This window comes from Montipora foliosa, chromosome 8 (genome assembly GCF_036669935.1).
Source record: "Montipora foliosa isolate CH-2021 chromosome 8, ASM3666993v2, whole genome shotgun sequence".
Lineage (NCBI taxonomy): Eukaryota > Metazoa > Cnidaria > Anthozoa > Scleractinia > Acroporidae > Montipora > Montipora foliosa.
Genome location: NC_090876.1, coordinates 45,961,896 through 45,977,440, shown reverse-complemented (window position 1 = coordinate 45,977,440; position 15,545 = coordinate 45,961,896). Strand labels below are relative to the sequence as shown.

The following is a 15,545-nucleotide window of genomic DNA, read 5'->3' as shown; positions in this document are numbered from 1 at the left end:
TTTTCTTTTTCTATTGTGATGCACCAGATTTTCTTTTTGGGGCTTCAAATAAGTCTTACAAAAACCGCTGCATAGACTAATTAATTAAAAGCCTTTTCACGTAAGCGTTACATGAAGAGGAAGTTCTGCAGCAACTTCCGAGCCGCGCCTTCTTCACAAAAACACAGCGTGACATGTAACTTATGGCGTCTGAAATTGAGAACTTATTCGATTTTTCACTTCCTAATGGAGAATACACTCTCAGATTCCGATCCAATTCGGCAGTTTGCGACTAAAGTTATTTCCTTTTCCAGTCAGTACGGTGGAGAACATTCGCAGACTTACGCAGCTTCGAACCTTGCCGGAAGTAGTTACAAGTTTCCAAGTTATGGCGACTTCACCCAGTCCTTTGTTTTGGTATGTGGGTTAATATAACATCTGTATCCGAATGTCTTTTACCAACATAAAAGGAAAAAAAAACTTTATTTGCAGTAGTTTGTTTTATTTGAAGGGTCTTGGCTACAATCTCGGACAAAATTGTTGAGAATTAATTCTGCCTTTGGACTAACTGCAATCACAAGTATGAAAAACGAGCTCTCTTTTTTCCCCTCACCTCTCCCCCACCTGATCAATGTTGCTACAGTGTACACGAAACAAAGCATTTCAACATTGATCAGGGGGGATGGGGGATGGCTGCTAGGGTGCGATATTGAGGGTATACATACATTTAAATATGTTCCAGCACTTGGCAAAGTCCCTTTTTGACTTGTGGCTGTTTCTGCTTAGGTGGCCTCATACACCACAAGCCTTTTTAGAGACATCACCGCCATGCAGGCCACTTCTGCTGGAGAGAACAGGACAGCCACAACACCGGGGACTTTATCCCCTACTCTTCTCGAATAGTACTTGGGTACTTTAACATCCCACAAGGAACTTATGAACATAAAAGATATTTGTGAGATGGGGCCTACGGTTTATAGTCCTTATCCGAGAAGACTTGAAAGTCTAACCATTTAATTTGCCGATGAAATTTCAAAGGCAGCACTTTCTTATCAGTTATTTTAAGATCCTGAGTGTTGATCTGACTACGGTTCGAACCTGCAACCTCCCACGTGACAGCCTGATGCTCAACCAACTGAGCCATCGGTGCAAGGAGCCAATCCCGAGAGCCGTGAAGTCACTGCAATGAATCTGCACGTACAGTATATGTAGCTTATGGTACACCTGTAGGTAGAACTACAGGTAATAAAAATAGAACTACAGGTAATAAAAATAGCCTACAGGTAATAAAAATAGCCTCTTGCTGTACTATTTTGCGACATGTACACAGGGTTCTTGTTAAGAGCCGGTAACCGGTTATTTTTACAGGCTGTTGAAGTAAGTGTTACCGGCTGTTTCATTGACATATTTACCGAAATTATCCAACGAATGTTCGTCTGTTCAATGGTGAAATCACATTGCGTTTATGGGAAAATATTCCTTTCCCCTTCCAACCAATCCTGTGAAGATATCTGGCACATGTCATTGCTTCGAAAATATACCATTTCTTAAAGCAATCCAGCTTGTTTTTGCCAACTCATTTCTCGAAACGATGTCCACCATATTTCCTTTCCATTCCTCCTGCAGCCGGGGGAAACCCCCCATAATCCATTATTAAAGGTTTACAACATGGCATCCACGCATGGAAAACGACAGAAAGGTCTGTCGGAATTTGGTTTTCAACCAAAGCATAAGAAAAGCGGTGGTGAGTGAAAATCAGCAGTCACATGAGATACATTTTCTTTGACAATCTTTAGGAATAAGACTCTCAGACTGGGATATATAGTAACTTGATTTGAAAATTAAAACTAATTAAACTGAGTAATTTAAGTTTGTTTATTGGCATTAGCAAATTATTTATCTACAGTAGGTTGATTACAACATTTTATCAAAAGAGTACATTACTATAACTGATTTCATAAATAAAAATGACGACTTAGACTATAACAATACTTCATTGGCTCGTGAAAAGGAGTGCCACGAGACATGTCAAAAGACAGTTTGAATCACTGAAACCCAGGAACTCCAGGGGGCTTTGCCCCTGCACCCCCACCAGGGGCCAACGTGGCCCCCACACTCTCAGAGAGAGGGACAGATAACAAAGTTACCTGCTATTTATTGTTTTTTACCTCCTGTTCAAAAACTTAGCAAGAACCCTGTGTACATGACACTCCCCCACCTCCATAAGTACAACCAATAAAAATTCATGAACCGAGGACTTTCTGGGAAGGAGGGCAGAGGCATGATTACTTTTATTGTGGTGAGATGGCAGCCAAAATTCTTAAAAATTGTGGGTTTTTTCATTTAGAGAATGTATGGACCATGGTGGAATTTAGCTCCTTCAGGCAGAACTGAAATTAATAAGGAATCCAGAAAAAGTTTTATCAGTGAGGATTTTGTTGGTAAGGTGAATATTGATTTTTTTCAGCTTTTTTTTTAACTTTTTAAAGAGTAATTTATTGGTTTCATTCCAGTTTTCAGGAATAACTCAATTTGTAATAAAACTCCTTGTACTCTCTGTCTTCTAATCATGAACTTACACAACTGCCTTTGGCTTTCACTTCTTGTTATTTCATTGTTAAATTCTCTACTCTTCTGAATAAAAGACTGATTAGTAATAGCCAGTAACGACTGAAGCACAAGTGACATCTTGTTTAACTTTGTTAGATCTTGAGTTTAAAGACTGTGTGATTCCCACTGATATTGAAATCTTGGAGACTTATAACCCCGGTGCTGTGGTGCGGATTTTGGCTTTGCTGAATGATAAATCTGATTCAACTCAAGCAAATTGTAGCAAGAGGTAAGAACTAAGCTTTTAATCCAAGAAAAGAGTTTTCTTTCATTTAATTTTGTCTTAAAACACTACGGCAATTTACTGGATGGTAGGTGCCGTAAAGGTAGCAAGAGAAGAGGAGCACTCTTCTCAGTAGCAAGGAGGTCACCATGGTAACTGAACCACAGTCCACCTCCCACAGCACTTGTCAACGCATCAATGAAACCAGTGTGTGGATTGAATACTTACCCCACAATATGGGAGGGAGGGAGGGGAAAGCATGCAAGCAAGCAACAAGGTGACTCAAGCCAAAGCACATGGCAATGCCCCTGCAAACCTTCCTGTAGTCCCCCGAAATATCTCTGGAGAAACTGCTGCAGTGACTTGGTTTTAACTTTGCCTTTAGAAATGAGATTTATCCTCATAGAAATGACACGTCATAGCTTCTTGCAAAAGATCCTTAGTAGTGGTAAAAAAAATTAATAAGCCTATTTTAATCAAAACCAAAAGCTTGTAGTGACAGCTAGCACTTTCCTCTTGATGATTCGGAAAGGGAGTCGCGTCTTGGTGGTTAACAAATTAACCTTTCTGAGTTTGAACTGATTATCAACCCTCAGGTTCAGGTTCTGTGGTTTTCCTCCTTTACCAGAAACCAGCCTGTGGTTCATATTCTGTCTCTATCCAAGGTCTGTTTACTTGTGTTTCACAACATAGGTATAGTGACTCATGGATCACATAACAGAGCAAAGCTCCAATCTTATTGAATGGGTGCCAGGGCTCATAATGGGCCTTATAATCACATGGCAGCCATGTTGAGTCCCGAGGGATTGAAAACTTTTGTTTTGCCCAACCGAAACTCGTCCCCAAACATTTCAACTTGAGGGTCAGGGTACAAAATCTATCGTCTATGGCCAATCTGGCCGCCTTGCAAATGGTTACTCGATTTTAGCTATAATGAGTGCCTAAAATGTCTCAACCTGTTACCACTGCTTTACCACAGAGAAGTCATGGACCTCTCGACCTTTTATAAACTGAAGTGCGGGGATTTTAAGTCTTCACTTAATTGGTATTTTCCATTTTGTTCAGATGAGAGATAATGGTCACACTCTTACTAGTAATAAACTGAAAATTAATAGAGGTAGGACGGACCTTTTTCAGAGAACATTTTTTTAGCAGGATCCCATATTTATGGAACAATTTGCCTGATGAATTGAGGACTGGCAACTCTAGTGTTTCTTCTCTTAAGAGATTATGCACTACTTTTTATAAAGATAAGGTCTGCGACCCTGAGATCCCCTATACCACCTGGGCTAAAATCAGCAGTTAGTTAGTAAGGTAGGTAGATAGGTAGTTTAAGTTACTGTAGCTAGTTAGTTAGCTAGTTAGTTAGTTAATAGTTAGTTTGTTAATTAGTCAGTTAGTTAGTTAGTTAGTTAGTTAGTTAGTTAGTTAGTTAGTTAGTTAGTTAGTTAGTAGATAGTTAACAAATTATTTGTTAAATGATTGTAAGCTTTTACATATTCATACATTTTCTTTTCATTATGGGTTGACTACACAAGGTAACTGAAAACCGCATCAAGTACTGCTTTCTTTCTACCTGCCCTAAGTTATTTGTAGGTCTTATCAAGGAGGAAGGTAAGAATTCGCTTTGACAGATTGATACCGATTTTGTTTTGAAAGGTGGACAACTCTTTGGTCTGGTTCACCTCAAAAGTGTCCAGCAAAGGCCAGAAAATTCTCTCCAAGATTAAAGAAGATAAATCATCCTACCAAGTGAGTGAGGGTTGGCCTTTTGATAAGATATATTGTGTTTTTTTTGGCATTGTTGTTGCGATTTTTGGGTATAGCTTTCAAAGTTTGTTAACTTTTCGTCCTTTTAAAGTATCTGAGTGTATGTTGTTCAACTTGTTGAGCCAAAATGTCTTTACAACTGTTGTCTCATTCCTTATTTACATGTAGTGGAGTGGGTTAGGTTTAGCATTTGGTAAAAGTGAATAAACTACCTGAATTTCACAATGTTGCTTTATGAGTTTACATTGGTGCTTAAAAATGTTTCTAATGTAAGTAAGAGCTTAACTTGAGGGTCCCTAATAGGGTTCTTCAATCCCGCCATCACAACCAAAATTTTCTCTTCATCCCGAAATCCCGAACGTTGTTATCGGCCAATCCCAATCCGGGTCATTACATCATAGCATGATGTCCAAGCCTCGTCGTCAATTACAATGACATTTGGTTTACAAGACACCTAGTTACTTTTTTCCACCAACCTTCATGATCCAATTGAACTTATTTGTAGCATTCGCATGCAATGACAGTTTTGAACCCAAATGATACGTGATTGTCCATTTTTAGTAGTAATTGAATCTGTTCATATTTTCCACTTTGTTAAACTCGGTTGTAAGTTTAGCAGTGTACCAGTGTGACAGGCCTACATGACTCCCTAGCACCTGCTTTAAATAGCCTTTCAGTTTTGTAATTTGGCTGTCATGAGTATATGATTATTTGATTGACCGCCCTCTTTTTGTAATGTACTATTAAAAGCCAGTCTTTCAGGAGGATTTGTTTCAAGTTTGTTGCTACTGGGTGGTAGTGTGTAACGAAAGGCAAGATTCGTTTGCTTTTCTGTGGTTCTTGAAGGAGTGCCAGTTTCCTGCTTTTAAATTGTGCTTCAGAGAGGGTCCTTTGAACAAGATTCTTGGGATAACCTCTTTCACATAGGCGTGATTTAAAATTTTGGATGAGCTCTTCAAATATTTTTTTAGAAGAGTTTGTTCTGAGAAGTCTCAGAGCTTTGCCTTGACGAAGCCTTTTTCGACTCATGGTGGGCGGCACAAGGAGAAGTGCCTGTGTTGAAATGTTTCAGTAGGTTGTAAGTGCGTGCGCACGTCAAGGACTGAATTGCTCTTGAACCTTTCACCTTTGTAAATGTGGTGTTTGTATCCAGAAATGTCATTTCTGTATCTGAAATTTAAGCCATAAATTTAATTGTGGGGTGATGTTTGTTTGCTTGGTCAATAAACTGCATTATTTCCTCTCTGTTTGTACTTCTTTTGTCTTTTCTTCTTTCAATTGTACTTCTTACTTCTTTCTTGTTTCTGCTCTTTCCCTCCTCATAAAGATGAGCCACACAACCAATAATATCATGTACGTCTCGAACAGCAATGTCGGTGCTGTCCTTTTTCCAAAACCAGAGTATAATTTTGGCCTATGCGCTACAGCATAAACAAGACACTTTTTGTAAAAAGATCTGATGTGGTTGCAAGTAACAAAGGTCTTGAGGCCTTTGTGTAACTGGATCTTATTACAGCCAAAGTTCAAGACAAAGAACAAGCCATAGGGATCACTAATGGCATGTGTTAGCATGGTGGAGAATGTTCAGCTTAATTAAATATCCGTTTGTTTCCATCGTTTCCAAAGGCGAAAGTTGAGTTTATTTTAAATATCTTGCCATCAGAAATCCCGGATCTCGGAGCTATAAAGCGACGATTTCCTGGATCCTGCTTCATAATAACGTCAAATCCTGTATCCCACCATAAATGTAATCCCGACTCAGGCTCCCATATTTCATTACAATCCCGAATCCCATGCTCCAAAAAGGCAAAATCCCGCTTCCCGAAAAACCCATTCTCTTTTTTCACCAATCCCATAACACAGTTCATTTTGGGAGGTTACATGTATTTGCATTAAAACAACGGATATCCAGTTCACTGAAGCATGATACAGTCCCAAGAGTAAAGAACTTTTATCGTTTTTATGTAAAGAACCCCCCAAAACGTATTGCATTATGGGATGGTGAAAATAGTCAATTTGGGACCCTGTAACTTTTCTGTAATGTTTGTCTGACATGAAGTTTAAATGTTTTTATTTCAGCTTTATACGCCTGGAATTTAACCAACAACATCTGAATTACTACACAGAGCTTGATGCTGTATATTTGTCGGGAATTCCAGCCTCAAGTCCTTCCTGCACAGAGCAAAAACCTTCCACATTACCTGGTGAATCTGACATGTCTTTAACAGCTCGTTTACTTCGGCAGCTATCTCTCAATGAAGAGAAAGAGAATTTGACTCAAAATGGATTCTTTGATATTTTACCGGTAGGCCTAATTTTGAGGGCTTTTTGGTTATTTTCTATACCTCTTTGTAAAAAAGTTCTGTAATGAGTCTTTCTGTGAGGTGTGTATTTATCAAAATGATTTGCATAATTATACATTTGTACTAAAGAAATCACAGGGCTCCTAACAGGCCCCAGATGTACATTTAAGGCTGGGTAACTTTATCTGGTAGATCTTAATAAAGTCATGTCTATTTTTATCCTTTGATTGATTAAATAATAATAATAATAATTATTATTATTATTATTAATTATAATTATTACTTTTTATCGTTTTTCGTGGTAGATTTCCATATTTGAAGTTTTAAAATATCTTACATCCTATTATCGTAATCAGTTTGTGCGATATCAATGTTGATTCTGAGGGATTGAAGTTTTCATGCAACAAACACAGTAATGTTTTTTACGGTTTTACTATATAAGTAACATTAAAGGAAAATGTTTTCTACCTTTTTTAATGAAACAAGACAATAGTTTTTTTTAGCTGATAAAAATACTTGTGTAATTTTATGTGAGTAAATAATAAAGTTGTTTTTATTATTATTATTATTATTATTATTATTATTATTAGTCTCTATATCCATCAGTTTCATTCCCTGCAAAGATTCCAAGTATTTGTCCTCCTAACTGTGAATATGCACACTCTTAGCACATCTACTTTAAATGTGTGGAAGAAAAATCTTGGTCAGCCTTTAACTTTAAGGGCGCTTTCCATTCGACAGAACTGACCGCCCAGACCGGGTATTTTGAAGGACTAACTCTACAACGCATCCGAATTAACACAAGTCGAAGATGATATATACTTCCCGAGAAATATGTGAGGGATTATCATGCAAGTGTTTCTTCAAATTGTTGCATTTTCTTTTCAAATTATTGGGTCTGGCCGGCCATTTCTGACAAAAGGAAAGCGCCCTAAGTATATTTTTATACTCTAGAAAGTGACCTATCCACTGGATAAAGTTATCTGAGTTTAAGGGCATTTTTTTTAGCATTTTCCAGGTAGCTTGTAGACCTAAGAAAACAATGAAAATTAAGGCTACATTACCATCCAGTCCACCTGTGGTGCAGAGCGCTGGATCTTACCTACCAAATTACAGGCCACATTGCAGAACTGTCAAAAAAGGCGGGTATCTGGCCCAAATAGCAACCTACTTACCAATCTTCAGCCGGTTACGTTTGTCTCAATTCGCAGTCAATAAAATTTAAAACTTTGAGAAGTTCAAGAAAAAAAGTACATGTAAAAAATCCTCTTCAGTTTGTAGCAATGGGTACATGTATTGTACTTTAGGAACAACTTTCAGAGGATCAAGATCGCTGAAATTGTGAAAAAAGAATGGCAATAAACAAAAAATGGTGCTGTGTCGGTGGGAGAGTAAAGCACCAAAATTTGGTTTCCCATTGAACTTTATGACATAATTTTTGCAAAATTATGTGAATTTTTCTCCTGCAAAACAGGTGCAATGGACTAACTTGTCTTTATAGGAACCAAAGGTTGCTGTTGAGCCAAGGATAAGCCATCATTAAGAGAATCTCTGAATATTTACCTTGACAGAGTGAGCTAATTCATCACATCTTCTCCTTTCTTGAGCTGATTGATCTTACCAGAGCTGCTAGAACCTGTCGGTAAGTTAACCTTTCCTCCTTTAAAAGAGAGGCACATGCAGATTTTACCCTGTGTAATACTAGACGATTTACTTTGACAGTTGTCAAATATTAAGAACCTCTCAGAGACCAATAAGTTGAAATGAATAATATAGGATATAGTATGCAATGTATAGATTTAGGCAAGCCTAAAAGTGGGGATCCTTTGTTATTTATTCTTACAATGAGTTAACCTGGTTTGAGCCTGCGATCCAATCGAAAACCAGTACCTGCTCAGCGGTCACCTAAAAAACACAGCTGACCTTAACGAGCTTTAAACTTGAGCACGTAATACTGGTCAGCGGATACCTTGTTTTGACAGGTGTCAATTAACCATAACATGGATGTCCGATATCAAGATGTTCCCGTCAAAAACCGCGAGTTGCACGCGAGTTTCACATTGGCATACGTGCAGAGGTGAACGGTCGCACGGTGACCAAAACGAAATTTTCTCGCACAGATTGGTTACCATAGTTTCTTACCCATGGTGCTCCGCGTGCGCGCCTTCCCCGCGCGGAGCTCCGCTCTGAAAAGTGACCAGGGATTGCTCAGTTGCTAGCAGTGCAGCTCAATTGCGTGGTGATGGGTTTAAGCTCCGTTCAAGCCTTGGGTTTTTCCAGGCTTTCTTCGCAACTATGGAAGTTGCTGCTTAAATGCGGTGATCTCCAACTCACGTGTGGATGTCAACATGGTAGTCAATGAGATGTGGAATATGGAATTACGACTTAAGAGTATCAACCTAGGCAATTAAAGCAAATTGACCACTGTAGGAGATTAAAAGGCAGATGTTTCAAGAGACAGCAAGTAGGAGAAAAAGTGAAATAATTTGCATCTTGTGCTCATTTTTGTAGGTTATTTTTTCTGCATTGTTATGACCCAGTTTGGTACAAGGAGCTGGATTTGAAGCCCTATTGGAGTCTGGTACATATATTAAATTATAATTATAGTATTGCTCCGATATACAGTGGAAACTCCATTAAGTGGCCAGTAATCAAAGTGCCGAAATAATTGTAGAATAATATTGTAAATTACGCGACCGCGGCCACCTTTTGGCCGTCCCGATTGTTGTTTTCACCTCCATTAAGCGGCCACCAAGAGTTTAATACACTTACTTTGGCTTTTTGACGACAAACTTCTTTGCAAGAATTTTTTAAAATAATTATGAACCCGTAATGCCAACTCGTTCCCAGATTCTATATCCGTGGGGACGGGTAGGAGAGAACCCTCGAAAAGAGATTGCCGTAATGCAACGTTTAAGTTACACACATTGCCGCCATCCCCCTCCCCCTCGGGCATTTGAACTTTTGAAGACTGGATCGTTCAAATTCCCGCCCCTCGGGCCAAAATGGTGTTAAATGCCCTACCCTATCGTCGGATTTGTCTGTCATACCCTACTAAAGAACAATCGTCGTCGGCTCCTGCCGTCTTTTTTCCCACCCCACGCAGGCAAAGGTCAAATTCCCCACTCCCCTAGCACAGAAGATAGTAAAATGCCCGAGATTCGGCCGGGGTGGGGGTGGGGGGGGGGGGGGGATGTTGAAGTTTCGATTTGATCGGCGCATTAGTTCAACAAGAATTAGCGTTTCTGAGCTATGCCGCGCTGATCTACAGTATTTAGGTCTAAAAACCCACTTTGAAAACGGTTAGCTTTAAGTTCTTTGCTGGGTACCACTAGGTCAATTCTCTAAAAGATTCGCCTTCTCAGGAGCTTATCTCGCTAGTCTAGTGGATATCGGAAATTGTATTGAGATGCCAGCGATCCGAGTTCGACCCTCGGCTTCGCCTATTCTTGATCTTCTCTGCATGTTTAAAATGTTTGTTTCTTTGATGTAGATTTAAAGTTTGAAGTAGGTTGCACGTCGTGTAAGTTGAGTAGAAAGGGAAGCCTCCGTTAGAGGGATGACCAAGTGTGCTAGAACCTCATCTCAACATTTTGAGGAGAGTGTTTTTTTTTCTAACAGTACTGTATTTTTGCTCGGGATTAGAGCTGTCTCTTGTGCGAAAGTTGTCACAAGCCTCTAACAAAGGGGTTTGTTGTAAAATAAAGTGACGTTTCTACTAAAAGTTATGCTAATTTAATTTCTGACGAACCTCACCCCGAGGGTGGCCGCTTAATAGAGGTTTCACTGTTATTCGAGTACCATATTAGAGCATGTTTCAATTGAATGTCGTAAAACCAAAACCAAAGTTTTGGCCAATCGGAAAGGACGGAGACAATCCAGTAAACCAATAAAAACTTGAAGTAATTACACGTAGCCCGCACAAAGCGCGGGAAAATATGCACGCGTGAGCTACGAATGGTTTTGGTGTCATTTCTGATTGGTTGAAAAAGTGGCGCGAGAACTTTGAACCAATCACTAAGTGAAGTACATGTAATGCAAAACCAAAGCATTTTGCTAATTATTTTCAACACTCAATTGAAAACCGTTCTGTTATTGGGCTGCAGGATTGGCATAGGGGTGGGTTTTCCATTCCCAAAGGCTTTCGTTTGGTTTCTTAGATCCCCCATCCCTCCTCAAAAAATTGTCAACTTATTTCATTTCAAGTTATTTTTCACGTGACACGTGACGTCACATTGCGACATTCCATGTCCTGTCGTGGCATGTCATCTCTTTGTCACTCGCACCCTTGGTTCCTTGGCGTATCTTCCACCTCAGAAACCAATATTTCATTTCATTCCATGTCATTTTATAACATGACGTGAAGTGAGTTTCGCCCCGCAATTTAATGTCATTTCGTGACATAATATTGGATCTCACTTTTGTTCCCACTTTTAATAATACGCTTCGCGACCTAGATGCAATTAACTGCAATTTGACATTGAATGTAGTTAACCTTAAATTTTGTTTGGTTATTTACCTTAGATTACAAACGAGGCCCTTGACTCTCTCCAAATACGTTGCTCCTCAACAGAAAAGCTTGACTTGTCCTGGGCGGGACCGTATGGCGCTGTTACATCCCCCTCGATTTGCAGGTACCGCGGAATTCACTCACCATAAACGTTGCCACCACTGATTTTTAAGCTCCCGTAGGCTTAAAAGCTCAGTTTGTAGAGAACTGCACCGGTAACGCAGAGGTCATAGGTTGAAATCCCGGCTGAATTCTTCAGGCTTTCATTTCGCTGCTGCTTAAGTAGCCCTTTTAACTGCGATGATCATATCAAGACTTAACATTCTCTCCGCAGTTGAGATATATGATATAACTTTCAAATATTCTGTACTTCTCATTTACACTTCTCTGCCTTCTCTCTTATCTCTCCCGCTTGCAAGATGCTAAATTGCGAACCAGTTTGCAAATTGCCTCCAATCAATACTAAGCTTTTACTTTTGAGCTTTTCACTTGATAACACAGGTAACGACTCTCCATTTTAGTCCAGTCTTGCTAAAGTTTATAATCCAAATAAAAATGGAAGGCCCTTTTGGGTGGTATATATATTAAGAACTTTGCTCACTCTGGGAAAAATATATTTCTAGCCGATGTCATGAGCTTTTCAAATCTATCGAAACGACCTGCCCTTGCTTGTTTGAAAGGTTGGGCAATAACGCTCTCCGCTTGGTGAATCACTGTTCAGCGAATAACTGCTTAATAAAGTTAAATCTCCAGTTAATAAGGGCTTTTTTTAGGGTATAATTATACAACGATTAGTGATATTTACCCTTCGAACAACACGGACAAAAGGAGCAAAATCCTTTGCATTGTCTTTCTTTCACGTCTTAGATTCCTTCAGCATTGTGGAAGTAAACTTGTGTGCTTGAGACTTAGCTGTTGTCAGTACGTGAACGATGAAGTGATAAACTCCGTAAGTCGGCACTGCCCTTACTTAGAAGGTTTGTCTTCTTGAAAAGCTAAGGCTTCAAATATAAGTTGTTGTATGGTGTTTTTGCATATAGAATTATTTTAATCTAGCATCAAAAGCCGGGCTATATGTGCAAGTGATTCGATCTTTGTTCATCACAAGCAGTGATTGGCTCAAGAATCTCCCGCCACGTTTTCAACAAATCAGAGTCAAGAGCCAATTCAGTTGTATATTTTAAGGTCGCTTTTTTCCGCGCTTCGTGTCTTTTCTTTGAGTTACGATTGGCTAATTTGAAAGCGTGCGTTTGCTGTAATTCACTACATGCACATTTCCATAATACACCTCTTTTACTTGTGAAAATACAGTGTTCGTGGTTAGTCTTAAGCCTGGTTTTCACTAGCGACGCAAGCATAAGCCCAAGTAACACACGCAAGCGCATTTACTTGTTGTTAATTAGTGTCTATTGTTCTAACAAAAGGCTTTAATGAACAACAAGCTACTGAGTTTGCGTTTGCTTGTTGTGCTGATGCTTGCGTCGCTAGTGAAAAGGCTTTACGAAGCTCGTTTCACCTCGACCAAGGGACTCATCAGAGACCTTGCTGCTTGGCAAACTCGTTGGGCATCGCGCCCAAAGTCCCGTTCGCTAACAAAATGATGACAGCAATCTCGCCTTATATCTCGTAAGGATTCCAGACCGCGCACATTCACAAGTAACTGTCAACTTTATTGTCAATTTTTCACTCGTAAATTTGCGCGGTCTGGAATCCTTATGAGATATAAGGCGAGAATGCTGTCATCATTTTGTTAGCGAACGGCACTTTGGGCGTGATGCCCGACGAGTTTGCCAAGCAGAAAGGTCTCTGATGAGTCCCTTGGTCGGGATGAAACGATCTTCGTAAGACTAACCACGAACAATGTGTTTTCACAAGTAACTGTCAACTTTATTGTAAATTTTTCACTCGTGAATTTGCGCGGTCTGGAATCCTTATGAGATATAAGGCGAGATTGCTGGTCTGGAATCCTTATGAGATATAAGGCGAGATTGCTGTCATCATTTTGTTAGCGAACGGGACTTTACGCGTGTTGTCCAACGAGTTTGCCAAGCAGAAAGGTCTCTGATGAGTCCCTTGGTCGGGATGAAACGAGCTTCGTAAGACTAACCACGAACAATGTATTTTCACAAGTAACTGTCAAACTTTAGTGTCAATTTTACACCTCTTTTAGTCTCCAAAAATTTTGCATAATCGTTATTTGCGATTTCTCCTAGAACATGAAGATGCCCCGAGAGAAATCGAAAATAATGCCTATGCAAATTTTAGGTGGATCAAAGAGGTGTATGATGGGATTTGTGCAAGTAGTGAATTGATGAAAGTAATCTCTTTGGTTTGGGAGAGATGATTACTCAGTAATAGAGAGATTAACGCCCCGTCTACACGAGCAATTTTCATGGGGCAAATACATTTGATCGTGTCGATAGCACAACAAATAATTGTGGACAATCCGCAGTTGAGTGGGTCAGCAATACCTTTGGACAGCGGAGATAACGTATAAACAAGTCGAGGTTGCCTGGTAGTTTTCCAAAGGCAGGAATTGGAAGAGTAGTCTACACAAGCAATTTTTCGTATTTGACAACATTTATTTATCATGTAATAGTTAACACGCCAGCTTTTAAGAAAATACATTTGTCGCATAAAAATTGGCCACATTTCCTCGTCTACACGAGCAAATACAACATTTCGCACAAAGATTGCTCGTGTGTACGGGGCTTTATTCTCTCTTTAAAAAGCAGGCGGAGAGCTTTGAGGATAAAGGGGCTCTGTCACGGTAGTGCAGTTCATTTTGTGTTTTTGCCAATTATTCGCCCTTCTTCGCTATGCAACGTAACGTTAATATAGAATTTACTTTTAAACGACACAAATCAAAGCTTCTTGACAGAAAATATCAGTTTAGCGCACATGATTTAACTTAAAAACAACGGGGTTAAACTTTGAAAAATTGTTAGGCTGAACCGCTTTCAAAAACTTTTAATCTTTTTCAATTTTACCCATGCCTGTCTCCTTTTGTATTTGCTGTTTTATTCAATCGTAGTTAATATCTGGAGATGGTTTTGAAACTCGACACGTTTCTTTCTTTTATGTTTTTGCTCGCTGTTCTGGCCCGGACCATGCATAAACCACACCCTTTTTTCTAAAAGACAGGCAATCAAAAGCTTCGATTAATTCATTCAAACTCAGTTGTGAACCGAGGACAAACGATTGTGCAAGGAGGTCTAGGTCAAATTAACATGAAGTGCAACAGAACTGTTCTTACTTTCGGGGTTTCATAACCAGTTCTTCTATATGAATTATGATTCAATGAAATTTTTCGTTTTTACGTTCCGCTCGATTGGTTGTCAGTTCCCAGTCGCTGAAGTTGGCTAAATCTCGTGACACGGCCCTTTTAACTTGGAAAGTGGAGATACGCATGTATACATGATTTTAAATCATTTCTTTACTTCTTTACTTTTTGTGTATCTCTTTGCGCATGGATATACAGAACTCGACCTTCAGTCTTGCAGTCAAAGATCAAAGTTTTTAACCCAAGGTTGGTTGGCAAGGCTTGAAGCTTTGAAGGAATTAAAAAGGATCAACCTCTATCGAGTCAGTCAAGTGACAGATGACGAACTGGATGCGTTTATTCAGTAGGTACATGTTTTTTATACACTCATTTTACAGCGTCTTTCCTAACGTCGTTTTGTGCGAGGCTTACACCACGTAGTAGCCGTGCAGATGGACGCAACAATTCCCAACAATGTAAGCACGTGCAGCGTATTATGGGAAGGATACGATCCATAAGACTCTTTTAAACTTACAAAATTTGGCTGCCGTCTTGTTTTCAACATGTTAATGCGTTGCTATCTCCATGCAGACCATATGTAATGCGCCTTTGTGTCCCCAACAATGTTGGAAGAGCTGTGCCAACAACGGATCCAACATTGTTCCACTACGCTTCGACGATCACGGAACGAAAGAAATGTTGGGAGTTGTTGGCTCGAAAGTTCGATCAGTTTCAAACTTCGTGGAACGACTCCCAACAAATTAGGGTGTGCAAACGAACGCCACATGCAACACCCAACAATGTTGGGAGTTGTTGGCCAACAATGTTGCGTCCTAGTCTCTCTGTTTGCTCGGGGCTTAAAAAGGCGTGGTGCCTTGTGCACCTGCG

At 39.6% G+C, this 15,545-nt stretch overlaps 1 protein-coding gene across 1 annotated transcript in view; it reads left to right on the top strand.

Moving 5' to 3' along the window:
* Positions 1–122: 122 nt before the first annotated feature.
* The window catches only part of LOC138012571 (F-box/LRR-repeat protein 4-like), a 26,436-nt gene continuing 11,013 nt past the window's right edge, over positions 123–15,545 (top strand). The window contains exons 1-10 of the mRNA XM_068859375.1: positions 123–396; positions 2,327–2,420; positions 2,686–2,818; positions 4,472–4,564; positions 6,662–6,887; positions 8,457–8,527; positions 9,397–9,466; positions 11,410–11,519; positions 12,263–12,372; positions 14,877–15,021. Of these exons, the coding sequence (XP_068715476.1) occupies positions 226–396; positions 2,327–2,420; positions 2,686–2,818; positions 4,472–4,564; positions 6,662–6,887; positions 8,457–8,527; positions 9,397–9,466; positions 11,410–11,519; positions 12,263–12,372; positions 14,877–15,021 (1,223 nt within the window). The 5' untranslated portion in view covers positions 123–225. The remainder of the gene's footprint in view (positions 397–2,326; positions 2,421–2,685; positions 2,819–4,471; positions 4,565–6,661; positions 6,888–8,456; positions 8,528–9,396; positions 9,467–11,409; positions 11,520–12,262; positions 12,373–14,876; positions 15,022–15,545) is intronic.